General features: G+C 48.5%; 2 protein-coding genes across 3 annotated transcripts in view; one reads left to right on the top strand and one right to left on the bottom strand.

Moving 5' to 3' along the window:
• Positions 1-5505, bottom strand: part of CFAP57 (cilia and flagella associated protein 57) — a 48042-nt gene extending 42537 nt beyond the window's left edge. The window contains exon 1 of the mRNA XM_075320433.1: positions 5393-5505. The gene's annotated coding sequence lies outside the window, so the exon portion shown is untranslated. The remainder of the gene's footprint in view (positions 1-5392) is intronic.
• Positions 1-16818, top strand: part of EBNA1BP2 (EBNA1 binding protein 2) — a 68297-nt gene that overhangs the window by 47492 nt on the left and 3987 nt on the right. The window contains exons 1-7 of one of the 2 annotated variants that reach the window (XM_075320435.1): positions 5518-5604; positions 6052-6139; positions 12925-13008; positions 14266-14429; positions 15048-15171; positions 16363-16452; positions 16541-16616. In XM_075320435.1, coding sequence (XP_075176550.1) covers positions 6065-6139; positions 12925-13008; positions 14266-14429; positions 15048-15171; positions 16363-16452; positions 16541-16616 — 613 coding nt within the window. In that variant the 5' untranslated portion in view covers positions 5518-5604; positions 6052-6064. Of the gene's footprint in view, positions 1-5517; positions 5605-6051; positions 6140-12924; positions 13009-14265; positions 14430-15047; positions 15172-16362; positions 16453-16540; positions 16617-16818 lie in introns of those variants that run through there. The other variant, XM_075320434.1, reaches the window with a different exon arrangement.

The following is a 16818-nucleotide window of genomic DNA, read 5'->3' as shown; positions in this document are numbered from 1 at the left end:
ATACACAGAACTCAGCACATGACAGCCATCATCACCCTCCATGTACCTAATACACAGCACTCAGTACATAACAGCCATCATCACCCTCCATGTGCATTATACACAGCACTCAGCACATGACAGCCATCATCACCCTCCATATGTGCATAATAAACAGCACTCAGTACATAACAGCCATCATCACCCTCCATGTGTATAATACACAGAACTCAGCACATGACAGCCATCATCATCCTTCATGTGCATAATACACAGCACTCAGCACATAACAGCCATGATCACCCTCCATAGCATTATACACAGCACTCAGCACATAACAGCCATCATCACCCTCCATGTGGATTATACACAGCACTCAGCACATAACAGCCATCATCACCCTCCATGTGCATTATACACAGCACTCAGCATATAACAGCCATCATCACCCTCCATGTGCATAATACACAGCACTCAGCACATAACAGCCATCATCACCCTCCATGTGCATAATACACAGCACTCAGCACATAACAGCCATCATCACCCTCCATGTCCATAATACACAGCACTCAGCACATAACAGCCATCATCACCCTCCATGTGCATTATACACAGCACTCAGCACATAACAGCCATCATCACCCTCCATATGCATAATACACAGCACTCAGCACATAATAGCCATCATCACCCTCCATGTGTATAATACACAGAACTCAGCACATAACAGCCATGATCACCCTCCATAGCATTATACACAGCACTCAGCACATAACAGCCATCATCACCCTCCATGTGGATTATACACAGCACTCAGCACATAACAGCCATCATCACCCTCCATGTGCATTATACACAGCACTCAGCATATAACAGCCATCATCACCCTCCATGTGCATAATACACAGCACTCAGCACATAACAGCCATCATCACCCTCCATGTGCATAATACACAGCACTCAGCACATAACAGCCATCATCACCCTCCATGTCCATAATACACAGCACTCAGCACATAACAGCCATCATCACCCTCCATGTGCATTATACACAGCACTCAGCACATAACAGCCATCATCACCCTCCATATGCATAATACACAGCACTCAGCACATAATAGCCATCATCACCCTCCATGTGTATAATACACAGCACTCAGCACATAACAGCCATCATCACCCTCCATAGCATTATACACAGCACTCAGCACATAACAGCCATCATCACCCTCCATGTGCATTATACACAGCACTCAGCATATAACAGCCATCATCACCCTCCATGTGCATAATACACAGCACTCAGCACATAACAGCCATCATCACCCTCCATGTGCATAATACACAGCACTCAGCACATAATAGCCATCATCACCCTCCATGTGTATAATACACAGCACTCAGTACATAACAGCCATCATCATCCTCCATATGCATAATACACAGCACTCAGCACATGACAGCCATCATCACCCTCCATATGTGCATAATACACAGCACTCAGCACATGACAGCCATCATCACCCTGCATGTGCATAATACACAGCACTCAGCACATAACAGCCATCATCACCCTCCATGTGCATAATACACAGCACTCAGCACATAACAGCCATCATCACCCTCCATGTGGATTATACACAGCACTCAGCACATAACAGCCATCATCACCCTCCATATGCATAATACACAGCACTCAGCATATAACAGCCATCATCACCCTCCATATGTGCATAATACACAGCACTCAGCACATGACAGCCATCATCACCCTGCATGTGCATAATACACAGCACTCAGCACATAACAGCCATCATCACCCTCCATGTGCATAATACACAGCACTCAGCATATAACAGCCATCATCATCCTCAATGTGCATAATACACAGCACTCAGCACATCACAGCCATCATCACCCTCCATGTGTATAATGCACAGCTCTCAGCACATAACAGCCATCATCACCCTCCATGTGGATTATACACAGCACTCAGCACATAACAGCCATCATCACCCTGCATGTGCATAATACACAGCACTCAGCACATAACAGCCATCATCACCCTCCATGTGCATAATACACAGCACTCAGTATATAACAGCCATCATCACCCTCCATGTGTATAATACACAAAACTCAGCACATAACAGCCATCATCACCCTCCATGTGTATAATACACAGCACTCAGCACATAACAGCCATCATCACCCTCCATGTGTATAATACACAGCACTCAGCACATAACAGCCATCATCACCCTCCATGTGCATAATACACAGCACTCAGCACATAACAGCCATTATCACCCTCCATGTGCATAATACACAGCACTCGGCACATGACAGCCATCATCACCCTCCATGTGCATAATACACAGCACTCAGCACATGACAGCCATCATCACCCTCCATGTGTATAATACACAGCACTCAGCACATAACAGCCATCATCACCCTCCATGTGCATAATACACAGCACTCAGCACATAACAGCCATTATCACCCTCCATGTGCATAATACACAGCACTCGGCACATGACAGCCATCATCACCCTCCATGTGCATAATACACAGCACTCAGCACATAAGAGCCATCATCACCCTCCATGTGCATTATACACAGCACTCAGCACATAACAGCCATCATCACCCTCCATGTGCATTATACACAGCACTCAGCACATAACAGCCATCATCACCCTCCATGTCCATAATACACAGCACTCAGCACATAGCCATCATCACCCTCCATGTGCATTATACACAGCACTCAGCACATAACAGCCATCATCACCCTCCATATGCATAATACACAGCACTCAGCACATAATAGCCATCATCACCCTCCATGTGTATAATACACAGCACTCAGCACATAACAGCCATCATCACCCTCCATAGCATTATACACAGCACTCAGCACATAACAGCCATCATCACCCTCCATGTGCATTATACACAGCACTCAGCATATAACAGCCATCATCACCCTCCATGTGCATAATACACAGCACTCAGCACATAACAGCCATCATCACCCTCCATGTGCATAATACACAGCACTCAGTACATAACAGCCATCATCACCCTCCATGTGCATAATACACAGCACTCAGCATATAACAGCCATTATCACCCTCCATATGTGCATAATACACAGCACTCAGCACATGACAGCCATCATCACCCTGCATGTGCATAATACACAGCACTCAGCACATAACAGCCATCATCACCCTCCATGTGCATTATACACAGCACTCAGCACATAACAGCCATCATCACCCTCCATATGCATAATACACAGCACTCAGCACATAACAGCCATCATCACCCTCCATGTGGATTATACACAGCACTCAGCACATAACAGCCATCATCACCCTGCATGTGCATAATACACAGCACTCAGTACATAACAGCCATCATCACCCTCCATGTGGATTATACACAGCACTCAGCACATAACAGCCATCATCACCCTCCATGTGGATTATACACAGCACTCAGCATATAACAGCCATCATCACCCTCCATATGTGCATAATACACAGCACTCAGCACATAACAGCCATCATCACCCTCCATGTGCATAATACACAGCACTCAGCACATAACAGCCATCATCACCCTCCATGTGCATAATACACAGCACTCAGCACATAACAGCCATCATCACCCTCCATGTGCATAATACACAGAACTCAGCATATAACAGCCATCATCATCCTCAATGTGCATAATACACAGCACTCAGCACATAACAGCCATCATCATCCTTAATGTACATAATACACAGCACTCAGCACATAACAGCCATCATCACCCTCCATGTGCATAATACACAGAACTCAGCATATAACAGCCATCATCATCCTCAATGTGCATAATACACAGCACTCAGCACATAACAGCCATCATCATCCTCAATGTGCATAATACACAGCACTCAGCACATAACAGCCATCATCACCCTCCATGTGCATAATACACAGCACTCAGCACATAACAGCCATCATCACCCTCCATGTGCATAATACACAGAACTCAGCATATAACAGCCATCATCATCCTCAATGTGCATAATACACAGCACTCAGCACATAACAGCCATCATCATCCTTAATGTACATAATACACAGCACTCAGCACATAACAGCCATCATCACCCTCCATGTGCATAATACACAGAACTCAGCATATAACAGCCATCATCATCCTCAATGTGCATAATACACAGCACTCAGCACATAACAGCCATCATCATCCTCAATGTGCATAATACACAGCACTCAGCACATAACAGCCATCATCACCCTCCATGTGTATAATACACAGCACTCGGCACATAACAGCCATCATCACCTTCCATGTGTATAATACACAGAACTCAGCACATAACAGCCATCATCACCCTCCATGTGCATTATACACAGCACTCAGCACATAACAGCCATCATCACCCTCCATGTGTATAATACACAGAACTCAGCACATAACAGCCATCATCACCCTCCATGTGCATAATACACAGCACTCATCACATAACAGCCATCATCACCGTCCATGTGCATAATACACAGCACTCAGCACATAACAGCCATCATCACCTTCCATGTGCATAATACACAGCATTCAGCACATAACAGCCATCATCACCCTCCATGTGCAAAATACACAGCACTCAGCACATAACAGCCATCATCACCCTCCATGTGCATAATACACAGCACTCAGCACATAACAGCCATCATCACCCTCCATGTGGATTATACACAGCACTCAGCACATAACAGCCATCATCACCTTCCATGTGCATAATACACAGCACTCAGCACATAACAGCCATCATCACCCTCCATGTGCATAATACACAGCACTCAGCACATAACAGCCATCATCACCCTCCATGTGCATAATACACAGCACTCAGCACATAACAGCCATCATCACCCTCCATGTACCTAATACACAGCACTCAGCACATAACAGCCATCATCACCTTCCATGTGCATAATACACAGCACTCAGCACATAACAGCCATCATCACCCTCCATGTGCATTATACACAGCACTCAGCACATAACAGCCATCATCACCCTCCATGTGCATAATACACAGCACTCAGCACATAACAGCCATCATCACCTTCCATGTGCATAATACACAGCACTCAGCACATAACAGCCATCATCACCCTCCATGTGCATAATACACAGCACTCAGTACATAACAGCCATCATCACCCTCCATATGTGCATAATACACAGCACTCAGCACATAACAGCCATCATCACCCTCCATGTGCATAATACACAGCACTCAGTACATAACAGCCATCATCACCCTCCATGTGCATAATACACAGTCAGATATAACCTCATACACAGGACGCACTGCGCTTACCCGGCTCCCCTCACTGTGTACCACTAGTCACCATAGCGACAGGACGCTCCGTCGCATAGAACACTGGGCGGCCGCGGAGGATGACGGGATATGTAGTTCCGGCAGCGCGATCTCCAGGGCATCTGTAGTTCCAGTCGCAGAAATGATGATGTCAGCGGAAGTGAGACGATAGAAGACTTCCGGGAGGCTCCACGTGCGGACTTTCGGTGCCGGTGGGTGCAGTGCGGGTCTGGTTCTGAGGGAAGGGGAAATTGAGCCTTTGTAGTGACGTACGCATTGTTGCAGGTAGCGCTGAGGGGGCGGGAGCGGAATATTTAGGGAGTCGTTTATTATTTTGACCTATGTCCTCGTTACAATGTCATGGACGCAGAATTTCTGGGCTAATGTTATATGTTGGTGATTTTCTTGTACTTGTACGCCCCCGTGTGGCTGTGGCTGATGGTGGTTGTAGTCAGGGGAGTGATCAGCTTTGTAGGGATTGGTGCGGTATGTCTGGGGTAACGCGCCTGAGATCAGGATGATGGGGGTCTCCATCTCAGGGGGCACACAGCAGGATTGTGGCACTCTGGGATCTGGGGGGGTCACTTACTTTCACCTCGCAGATTTCCATCCCTGTAGATCTCACTGACAAGTTTACCGGATCTGTTGTTTCTATCTAGGAGACGAGCCGCCATGTCGGAGCACGAAGAGGACAGCGCCTCGGATCTGGACTCAGACTTGGACCCTTCAGAACTGACGGATAAAGAGGTGCGAGGTGCAGTCTGGGGGGGGGGGGGGGGTGGCTCTGCTCTGCTCTGCTCTGCAATATGTCCTCCTTACTGTAGTGCCGGGGCCCAAGGAGACAAGTTTTCTTTTTTGCTTAAAGCGTTCAATCACTTCTCATAAAGTGGCGGTGTAATGTTAGATCTGCCATTTTCTTTTTCGCTCCTAATTGGGAGACCCAGACAGTGGGTGTATAGCTACTGCCTCTGGAGGCCGCACAAAGAACTACACTTAAAAGTGTAAGGCCCCTCCCCTTCTGGCTATACACCCTCCCGTAGGAGTACGGATTCCTCAGTTTTAGCTTTGTGCGCAAGGAGGTCAGACACGCACGCATAGCTCCATTGTTTTTAGTCAGCAGCAGCTGCTGACTATGTCGGATGGAAGAAAAGAGGACACATACAGTGTCCCCAGCATGCTCCCTTCTCACCCCACTTATGTCGGAGGTGTTTGTAAGGTTGAGGTACCCATTGCGGGTACGGCGGCAGGAGCCCACATGCTGATTCCTTCCCCATCCCTTTTTACAGGGCTCTGGGTGAAGTGGGATTTACCGGTCTCCAGGCACTGAGACCGGGCTCCATCTACAGCCCCTGGAGAAGATGCTGGATGGAGCGGAGTACGTCAGGGACATGGCCCTGCTTCCTTAAGGTACTCTGTGTCCCCGTGCATTTGGCGCTCACACAGCAGCATGCTGGGTGTTGTAGTGCGCCGGGGGACGTCAGCGCTGCGGCGCCTGTGCCATGGCCTCATTCAGCTTAGCTGAAGCAGGCACACTTATGGGATCGGCCGCGCCGGCCGCTGGGGCTGCGGCACGGCTGGCACTTGTAGTGCGCCGGGGACTTCAGCGCGGCCTGCGCTTTTACGGCGGCCGCGCTGATAACTACAGTCCCCGGCTTTTTGCGGCCTGTTTCCGTTCGTTCCCGCCCCCGGACCTGCCAGTCAGGAGAGGGGCGGGACGCTGCCCACGTCTAGGACTCGGTCGCGCCGGCCGCTGGAATAGCGGCGCGGCTGGCACTTGTAGTGCGCCGGGGACTTCAGCGCGGCCCGCGCTTTTACGGCGGCCGCGCTGATAACTCGAGTCCCCGGCTTTTGCGGCCTGCTTTCGTTCGTTCCCGCCCCCAGACCTGCCAGTCAGGAGAGGGGCGGGACGCTGGCCAGTGCATCAGCGCTGAGGGCTGGAGTCGTTTTTACATACTCCAGCCCTCACAGTCAGCACAGAGGGGACACTGTTCCCGCACTTTTGTTTGGGAACTCCCACGGACCGCCCCTCTCCACACAAGCCGGCAGCCATTCTTGCCAGACACGCTGCGCTGCAGAGGGGAGCCGGGGAGACCCAGACAAGGCATTCTGCAGCCTCTTACCCGCTGTTCAGCGGGCGGTAAGCAGCCCTCAGGGCTCACCCCCTCTTGTGCTCGTAGTATTCTTAGTATTTTGTTGCTACAAATACTTTGTACTGCATAGCGCTGGTCGCCCTTTTGGCTATAGACTCTCTCACATGCAGAGAGCCAGCAGCATGTCGCCCGTAAAACGCAAGGGTGCCAAAGCACAGACATTATATGCTTCCTGCACCGCATGTGGGACTTTTCTACCGGCAGGCTCCACGGACCCCCATTGTGTGCAGTGCTCGGCCCCTGCGGCGCTTGCACAGTCGGGACCTCTGCTGGACGTGTCCCAGGGTGTACCACCTGTGAATGCTGTCCAGGTGACAGGAACTGAGTTTGCAGCTTTTGCTGACAGAATGTCTCTCACTATGTCACAAATTCTTGACACATTGCGAGCTAGGCCTGTACTTCAGACCACGGACACTGTGCAATCATTGCCCCCTGGTCCCCCTCAGCTCCTAGCTCCGGGACGGGCATCTACACCTCAGGGTGAAGACTCTGACTCGGACGATGGCCCCGGGCAGCCTAAGCGGGCTCGTTATGACGGGCCTTCACATTCATCTCAATGGTCTGGATCCCAGCGGGATGAATCTATGGGTGATGAGGCGGACGTAACTGATCAGGATTCTGATCCTGGGACCGCTCTCAATCTAGATACACCAGATGGTGACGCCATAGTTAATGATCTTATATTTAACATCAATAAGATGTTGAATATTTCCCCACCAGCTCCTCCTGTAGAGGAGTCAGCTTCGCAGCACGAGAGAATCCATTTCAGATACCCTAAGCGTACATTAAGCACTTTTCTGGACCACGCTGACTTCAGAGACGCAATCCAGAAACCCCACGCTTATCCTGAAAGGCGTTTTCCTAAACGACTTAAAGATACACGCTACCCTTTTCCCTCTGAAGTGGTCAAGGGTTGGACCCAGTGTCCAAAAGTGGATCCTCCAATTTCCAGGCTTGCAGCTAGATCCTTGGTTGCTGTTGAAGATGGAGCGGCACTTAAAGATGCCACTGACAGGCAGATGGAGCTCTGGCTGAAATCCATCTATGAAGCGATTGGAGCGTCATTAGCGCCTTCTTTTGCGGCCGTATGGGCACTCCAAGCTATCACGGCCGGGCTTGCGCGAGTCGACTCAGTCACACGTGCATTTGCCCCGCAGGTAGCACCATTGACCTCGCAAATGGCGGCATTCGCGTCGTACGCGATTAATGCTGTTCTGGACGCTACAAGCCGCACGGCAGTGGCGTCAGCCAACTCAGTTGTTTTGCGTAGGGCTCTGTGGTTGAGACATTGGAAAGCAGATTCTCATTCCAAGAAGTGCTTAACCAATTTGCCTTTTTCTCGTGACCGATTGTTTGGAGAGCGTTTGGATGAAATCATCAAACACTCCAAGGGTAAGGACTCTTCCTTACCGCAACACAGACAAAACAAGCCCCAACAAAGGAGGGGTCAGTCTGGTTATCGGTCCTTTCGAGGACAGGGCAGGTCCCAATTCGCCTCGTCAAAAAAGACTCAAAAGGACCAGAGACGTTCAAATCCTTGGAGGTCTCAGTCACGCCCAAAAAGACCAGCCGGAGGAACCGTTGCCAAAACGACGTCCTCCTGACTTGCGGTCTCCGATACCCACGCCCGCGGTCGGTGGGAGGCTGTCCCACTTTGGCGACATTTGGCTAGCAAGCGTCAAAGACCGTTGGGTGAGAGATATTCTATCTCACGGGTACAGGATAGAGTTCAGTTCTCGTCCGCCAACTCGTTTCTTCCGAACTTCTCCACCACCAGACCGAGCCGATGCTCTGTGGCAGGCGGTGGCCGCTCTAAAGGCGGAAGGAGTGGTGACCTCCGTCCCTCTTCAGGAACAGGGTCACGGTTTTTACTCCAATCTGTTTGTGGTCCCAAAAAAGGACGGATCGTATCGTCCCGTCCTGGATCTGAAGTTGCTCAACAGACACGTAAAAGTCAGGAGGTTCCGGATGGAATCCCTACGCTCCGTCATAGCCTCAATGTCTCAGGGAGATTTTCTAGCATCAATAGACATCAAAGATGCGTATCTCCACGTGCCGATTGCACCAGAGCATCAGCGTTTCCTACGTTTCGTCATACACGACGAGCACCTACAGTTCGTAGCGTTACCCTTCGGTCTGGCAACAGCCCCCCGGGTCTTCACCAAAGTCATGGCAGCAGTAGTAGCTGTTCTGCACTCGCAGGGTCACTCGGTCATCCCGTATCTAGACGACCTGCTTATAAAGGCATCCTCTCAAGAAGCATGCCAACACAGTCTGGAGGTGGCGCTAGACACTCTCCAGACTTTCGGGTGGATTATCAACTTTCCAAAGTCTCATCTAACCCCGACCCAATCTCTGACTTATCTTGGCATGGAGTTTCATACTCTCTCAGCGATAGTGAAGCTTCCACTGGACAAGCAGTGCTCGCTACGGACTGGAGTGCAATCTCTCCTTCAGAGCCAGTCGCACTCACTGAGGCGCCTCATGCATTTCCTAGGAAAGATGGTAGCAGCAATGGAGGCAGTCCCGTTCGCGCAGTTTCATCTGCGCCCTCTCCAATGGGACATTCTGCGCCAATGGGATGGGAGATCGACGTCCCTCGACAGGACGGTCTCCCTCTCTCAGACTGCCAAGGACTCTCTACTTTGGTGGCTTCTCCCCAACTCATTGTCACAGGGAAAGTCGTTCCTTCCCCCGTCCTGGGCAGTGGTCACGACAGATGCGAGCCTATCAGGGTGGGGAGCGGTGTTTCTCCACCACAGGGCTCAGGGGACGTGGACTCAGGAAGAGTCCACCTTGCAGATCAATGTTCTGGAAATCAGAGCAATCTATCTTGCTCTGCGAGCCTTCCAACAATGGCTGGAAGGCAAGCAGATTCGGATTCAGTCGGACAACTCCACAGCGGTGGCGTACATCAACCACCAAGGGGGAACACGCAGTCGCCAAGCTTTTCAAGAAGTCCAGCGGATTTTGACGTGGGTGGAAAGCAGAGCGTCCACCATATCTGCAGTTCACATCCCAGGCGTGGAAAACTGGGAAGCGGACTTTCTCAGTCGCCAGGGCATGGACGCAGGAGAATGGTCCCTTCACCCGGACGTGTTTCAACAGATCTGTTGCCGCTGGGGGTCGCCGGACGTCGATCTGATGGCGTCACGGCACAACAACAAGGTCCCAGTTTTCATGGCACGGTCTCACGATCACCGAGCGCTGGCGGCAGACGCATTGGTTCAGGATTGGTCGCAATTCCGACTCCCCTATGTGTTCCCACCTCTAGCATTGTTACCCAGAGTTCTCCGGAAAATCAAGTCCGACTGCCAACGAGCCATACTCGTCGCTCCAAATTGGCCAAGAAGGTCGTGGTACCCGGATCTGTGGCATCTCACGGTAGGCCAGCCGTGGGCACTACCAGACCGTCCAGATCTGCTGTCTCAAGGGCCGTTTTTCCATCAGAATTCTGCGGCCCTGAACCTGACTGTGTGGCCATTGAGTCCTGGATCCTAGCGGCCTCAGGTTTATCTCAGGGAGTTGTTGCCACAATGAGACAGGCTAGAAAACCATCCTCAGCTAAGATCTATCACAGAACGTGGAAGATATTCTTAGCGTGGTGTTTGGCTCAAGGGTTTTCTCCCTGGCCATTTGCATTGCCAATTTTTCTTTCCTTCCTGCAGTCTGGGTTGGAAAAAGGTTTGTCCCTTAGCTCGCTTAAGGGTCAAGTCTCCGCGTTATCCGTATTCTTTCAGAAGCGCTTGGCACAGCTTTCTAAAGTACGCACGTTTCTCCAAGGAGTTTGTCATATCGTTCCTCCTTACAGACGGCCATTGGAACCCTGGGATCTGAACAAGGTTCTCCTTGCTCTTCAAAAGCCGCCTTTCGAGCCTTTGAAAGAGGTTCCCCTTTCTCGGCTTTCACAAAAGGTAGTTTTTCTTGTAGCGGTCACATCTCTTCGAAGAGTGTCCGAGCTGGCGGCGTTATCTTGCAAATCTCCCTTCCTGGTATTTCACCAAGACAAGGTGGTACTGCGTCCAATTCCAGAGTTTTCTCCCAAGGTGGTTTCTTCCTTTCATCTCAATCAGGATATCACTTTGCCATCTTTGTGTCCGCATCCAGTTCACCAATTTGAAAAGGGTTTACATCTGTTGGACCTGGTGAGAGCACTCAGGATTTACATTTCTCGCACGGCGCCTCTACGCCGTTCGGATGCGCTCTTTGTCCTAGTCGCTGGTCAGCATAAGGGATCGCAAGCTTCCAAATCCACCCTGGCGCGGTGGATCAAGGAACCAATTCTTCACACATACCGTTCTGCTGGGCTTCAGATTCCATCTGGACTGAAGGCCCATTCTACCAGAGCCGTTGGTGCGTCCTGGGCGTTGAGGCATCAGGCTACGGCTCAGCAAGTGTGCCAGGCGGCTACCTGGTCGAGTCTGCACACGTTTACCAAACACTATCAAGTGCATACCTACGCTTCGGCAGACGCCAGCCTAGGTAGACGGGTCCTCCAGGCGGCGGTGGCCCACCTGTAGGAAGAGGCTGTATGACAGCCCGTTCATGTGGTATCTTTTTACCCACCCAGGGACTGCTTTTGGACGTCCCACTGTCTGGGTCTCCCAATTAGGAGCGAAAAAGAAGAAGGGAATTTTGTTTACTTACCGTAAATTCCTTTTCTTCTAGCTCCAATTGGGAGACCCAGCACCCGCCCTATTTGTTTTTAGGGTTTCGTTTTTTTCGGGTGCACATGTTGTTCACGTTGTTTCTTAAGTTCTCCGATCTAGTTATCGGATTGAATTTGTTTTTGAAACTGTTATTGGCTTTCCTCCTTCTTGCTTTGGTACTAAAACTGAGGAATCCGTACTCCTACGGGAGGGTGTATAGCCAGAAGGGGAGGGGCCTTACACTTTTAAGTGTAGTTCTTTGTGCGGCCTCCAGAGGCAGTAGCTATACACCCACTGTCTGGGTCTCCCAATTGGAGCTAGAAGAAAAGGAATTTACGGTAAGTAAACAAAATTCCCTTCTTTTTGGACGTTTGGGTTCCACTGATCCTGAGAAGAGGCCCTAGCACTGCGCCCACTTATGTTTTCCCTGCACATGAATGCACTTGGCCACTGATCTTTGGAGGGAGCTGCAGTCCGCCATATTTACTTCAATAGAGCCATGCTGCAGAGGGGGACCCGGTGCGCCCCTGCACAGAGGAAAATGTGTGAATCTGGATGTGGCGCTCAGTTACTGTAATTCTCAGGATCACGGGGAGGCTGCCAGTGCAGTATCAGACCCATAGTGACCGTCACATGATGGCAATAACGTTTAGTAACTGAAATCTTGATGTACCAGATCACAGTAAATCTATAATGTTACATTTGTGATGACTTCACTCATTTCCTATTTTAGCTGCAAGAAGCCTTCATTCAGGGGAAGCTGAAACCGGGATTAAATTTAGTACTGGATGAAAAGAAGAAGCCGCCTAATGATGTGGTGAGTGCGGGTACAAATCCATCCAGATCTAGAGACCACTTCACTGACGATAATGGACCTAAGTTACATACGATAATAAGCAAAACTTCTGCTGCTCGAAACATTTGGTTCTTAAGTTACTCCTTAAATCCAATGTAAAAACTAAATAAGAATTGAACGCATTGCTTGTCATATAATACAGATTCTAGTTAACAATGTATTAAATCACAAGCTGCACTCTGCACTCACTATTCTGCTGGTGCAGTCACTGTGTACATACATAACATTACTTATCCTGTACTGATCCTGAGTTACATCCTGTATTATACTCCAGAGCTGCACTCACTATTCTGCTGGTGCAGTCACTGTGTACATACATTACATTACTTATCCTGTACTGATCCTGAGTTACATCCTGTATTATACTCCAGAGCTGCACTCACTATTCTGCTGGTGCAGTCACTGTGTACATACATTACATTACTTATCCTGTACTGATCCTGAGTTACATCCTGTATTATACTCCAGAGCTGCACTCACTATTCTGCTGGTGCAGTCACTGTGTACATACATTACATTACTTATCCTGTACTGATCCTGAGTTATATCCTGTACTATACTTCAGAGCTGCACTCACTATTCTGCTGGTGCAGTCACTGTGTACATACATTACTTATCCTGCACTGATCCTGAGTTACATCCTGTATTATACTGCAGAGCTGCACTCACTATTCTGCTGGTGCAATCACTGTGCACATTACATTACTTATCCTGTACTGATCATGAGTTACCTCCTGTATTATATTCCAGAGCTGCACTCACTATTCTGCTGGTGGAGTCACTGTGTACATACATTACTTATCCTGTACTGCTCCTGAGTTACCTCCTGTATTATACTCCAGAGCTGCACTCACTATTCTACTAGTTATTGTAAACGTCCATAAATATTTTTATCAGATACACACTAGCTGCGTTTAAGTAATATAGGTGAACAGATAACTGTATAGTATCAGTGCGCAGAGAACTTGACAGATTATGCTTTCTAGAGATGCTGAGTAAGCAGGAGGACCTGGAAGATTGCAGCTCTGAAGTTTGCAAAATTATCGCTGTTGATCTGCAGTGTAACACAGCCTTTACTTTTTTGCAAAAGTGACTACATTTTTGTGTTAGCTAAATCTATAGCTAAAATATCACAGCCGTTTCCTACACTTAAATTTTCAGAAGTTGGGACAAATGTTTATTCTGAAACCATGCATGTAATATTTATTTCTGATTCAGAATGGACTGAAGCAAAGTCTGAAGGACTTGAAGAAAACCCTGACCTGGGTGGAGCGTCTGGATGTGACTACGGCCCCGGTACCAGACCCAGCGATTCAGAACAGAGAGGAGACACAAGACACAGATGTGGACGCAGAGGACGACTTCAAAAGGGAGATGTGCTTGTAAGTGATCGCCTGTGATAGGGGGTCTGTCTGGTGATGGACACTCACAATTCAGCTGAAATGGGCAGCAAGCTTGTCTGCAGCAATATACAGCATAGCTCATAGTGCAGGGGACACATTTTTTATATTATTAAATAAGTAATGTAAATCACCAGAGTAAGCTCTGTGCAGACACTGGAAGGAGAGGAGAATGCTGGGAGATCTTGGCTGCAAAGTGCAGCTCTGGAATATAATATAAGTAAAATTCAGGAACAGTACAGTATAGGTAACGTATGTACACAGTGACTGCACCAGCAGAATAGTGAGTGCAGCTCTGGAGTATAATACAGGATGTAACCCAGGATCAGTACAGGATCAGTAATGTAATGTATGTACATAGTGACTTCACCAGCAGAATAGTGAGTGCAGCTCTGGAGTATAATACAGGATGTAACTCAGGATCAGTACAGGATAAGTAATGTATGTACACAGTGACTGCACCAGCAGAATAGTGAGTGCAGCTCTGGAGTATAATACAGGATGTAACCCAGGATCAGTACAGGATCAGTAATGTAAGTACACAGTGACTGCACCTTATAGTGTTGGAATTTCTTGATATATTTCTGTCTTTGTCCTCAGTTACCGCCAGGCTCAGGCTGCAGTCCTCTTCGCTTTGCCTCGTCTTCAACAGCTAAAAGTCTCTACAAAACGTCCTGAAGATTATTTTGCAGAGATGGCCAAAACCGACCAACATATGCAGAAGGTCAGTGATTCCCTCAGTGTGAGCAGATTCTGCTCCTGTATTCAGTAGGTTTAGTATAGTTTATTTTTTTTTGTTTGTTTTTTTTGCTCTGTATATAAATCCTAATTGGGACACAATGGAAGTAACATTGTGGTTGGGAGGATGTTGCAACATCTTTCATTCATGATGGGGAATCGATGATGTTTATATTTAAAGGGAACCTGTCACTGTTTTTTTGGCTTATAAGCTGCGGCCACCAGCACAGGGGCTCTTATATACAGCATTCTAACATGCTGTATACAAGAGCCCGGGCTGGGGGTATAACATAAAAAACACTTTAATACTTACCTAACGGTTGAACGGTGGGCCTTATGGGCATCTCCGTTCTCCGGTGCCTCTTTCGGCCATCTTCGTCCTTCTTCTGAAGCCTGTGTGCATGACGCGTCTACGTCATACACACTCGCCGGTCCTGTGCAGGAGCACTACAATACTTTGATCTGCTCTGCACAGGGCAGATCAAAGTGCGCCTGCTCAGGACCTGAATGCCGGCGAGTGTGTATGATGTCGGACCCGTCATGCACTGCGGCTAGAGAAGGAGATCAAAGATGGCCAAAAGATGCGGCGCCGGGTACCGGACAACAGACGCCCATATGGCCCACCGCGCGACCGTTAGGTGAGTATTATAAAGTGTTTATGTTTTACCAAGTGGCCTGGGCTCTTATATACAGAATTTTAGAATGCTGTATATAAGAGCTCAGTGGTGGTGGCGGTGCAGAACGCAGCATAAAAGCATGTAATTACTCAACGTGTGCACATGACCTAAATATCATAATCTTGTACCCTATTGACGTGATAATCTCCCTTTTTTTTCTGGACACTGGTAGTGGCCGAGATCAAACTTAACCTGTAGGATCTACTGCTTTATTGGGTAAAGAGATGCAGATTGCAGTGCAAGTGAATAGTCTATTGCTCCCTGTTATCAGCCATTTTGCGTTGAGAGGCTGACTAGTTTTTTTTTAGTTTGATGAGTGAAATGAAGTGTAGAGATATTGCCCCCCATGATCACTTGTATATCTCCAGTGCTGTGAACCTCCAGAGACCTCTATAGTGATAGGAGCAATGTCTGCTTCTCCTGTAACACTAGGTTCGCTGGCCCTTTAAGACATGTGACAGCTATTGAATCTCTGCTTTTTTTTGGCTTTGTGTTTCTAGGTGAGAAAGAAACTTCAAGCCAAACAGATCTCAATGGAGAAATCAGAAAAAGCCAAACAGCTGCGAGCTCTGAGGAAGTACGGGAAGAAGGTGAGCGTCTGCGCCTGTGTCTTGTCATGACTGTGGCTTTGTGTCAGTGAATGCTCAAACACTGCTTCTTTGCTGCTTTCATCTTTAGGTGCAAGTTGAAGTTTTGCAAAAGAGACAGAAGGAGAAATCCAACATGATGCATCAAATCAAAAAGTATCAGAAAGGTAATGCTCAGGGAGGACACAAAGTGTGTGCCAGAGGAGTCTGCCAGATGTGGAACCTGAACTCATATCAAGCATTGGACCCCCTTTAAGTCTAGTAGTGACTGTATAAATCTGTATGTAGTGACCTTCCCCCTACTGGTGGCTGCATAAATCTGTATGTAGTGAGCTCCCTCTAGTGGTGGCTGTATAAACTTGTATGTAG

The sequence above is a fragment of the Anomaloglossus baeobatrachus genome, chromosome 8 (genome assembly GCF_048569485.1).
Source record: "Anomaloglossus baeobatrachus isolate aAnoBae1 chromosome 8, aAnoBae1.hap1, whole genome shotgun sequence".
In the NCBI taxonomy this organism is placed as follows: Eukaryota; Metazoa; Chordata; class Amphibia; order Anura; family Aromobatidae; genus Anomaloglossus; species Anomaloglossus baeobatrachus.
The sequence above is the reverse complement of the archived record's forward strand: the minus strand, read 5'-3'. Positions and strand labels throughout refer to the sequence as shown.